Genomic DNA, 640 nt, shown 5'->3' on the forward strand with positions numbered 1-640 from the left:
CCAAAAACTATTTGGTTACCCACATTCTTCAAAATATCTCCTTTAGCCACAACAAACCCAGCCACATTCTAAAAACCCAACACTCATTGCAGTGCACTGGCAACCACCGACAAACAACGCCCTAACATTGTGGTTGGTGACTTGCGCAGACAAGCACCACTCATATTTTCTTAAGCAAATGAAAAAAAAAACAATCTACTTATTAAAGCAAAGTCTTTAAAAGTGTGAGTGCATAGAAGAGTAAACTGTCTAGCTGCAATTGTCTGATTGTCATAATTATTTCTGTTCCCCCAGGTATTAAAACGTGAATCCAGTGTCTCCAATGCATTAATGTGGAAGTATACTCTGCCTGTAAGTCCATTCATCTACTTCCAAGCAAACAAGTGGAGAAAAAAAAAGAGAAATAGCTGAAGCTTTTCATTTCCAAGGATGTCAACTGACACTCTCCAGCCATCTTCACGGAGAATAATAAGGCTGGCTGTAACTCCTGGCACTCCAAGTCGCAACCTAGAGTCCAGTTGTCAAGTCAAATCATCTCCAGGCATACGCAAACCAAGTGCGGTGGAACGTTTGGAAGCAGACAAGGCCAAGTACGTCAAGAGCCAACAGGTGGCTTTGAAGAAGCAGCAGCCAGTTATTT

At 41.9% G+C, this 640-nt stretch overlaps 1 protein-coding gene across 2 annotated transcripts in view; it reads left to right on the forward strand.

Moving 5' to 3' along the window:
- The first annotated feature begins 208 nt into the window (after positions 1–208).
- LOC107755603 (protein FAM110A-like) overlaps positions 209–640 on the forward strand; it is a 3,871-nt gene continuing 3,439 nt past the window's right edge. The window contains exon 1 of one of the 2 annotated variants that reach the window (XM_016572491.1): positions 209–638. In XM_016572491.1, the coding sequence (XP_016427977.1) occupies positions 430–638 (209 nt within the window). In that variant the 5' untranslated portion in view covers positions 209–429. The remainder of the gene's footprint in view (positions 639–640) is intronic. The other variant, XM_016572493.1, reaches the window with a different exon arrangement.

Source organism: Sinocyclocheilus rhinocerous, unplaced genomic scaffold, assembly GCF_001515625.1.
Source record: "Sinocyclocheilus rhinocerous isolate Xijiao unplaced genomic scaffold, SAMN03320098_v1.1 scaffold652, whole genome shotgun sequence".
NCBI lineage: Eukaryota > Metazoa > Chordata > Actinopteri > Cypriniformes > Cyprinidae > Sinocyclocheilus > Sinocyclocheilus rhinocerous.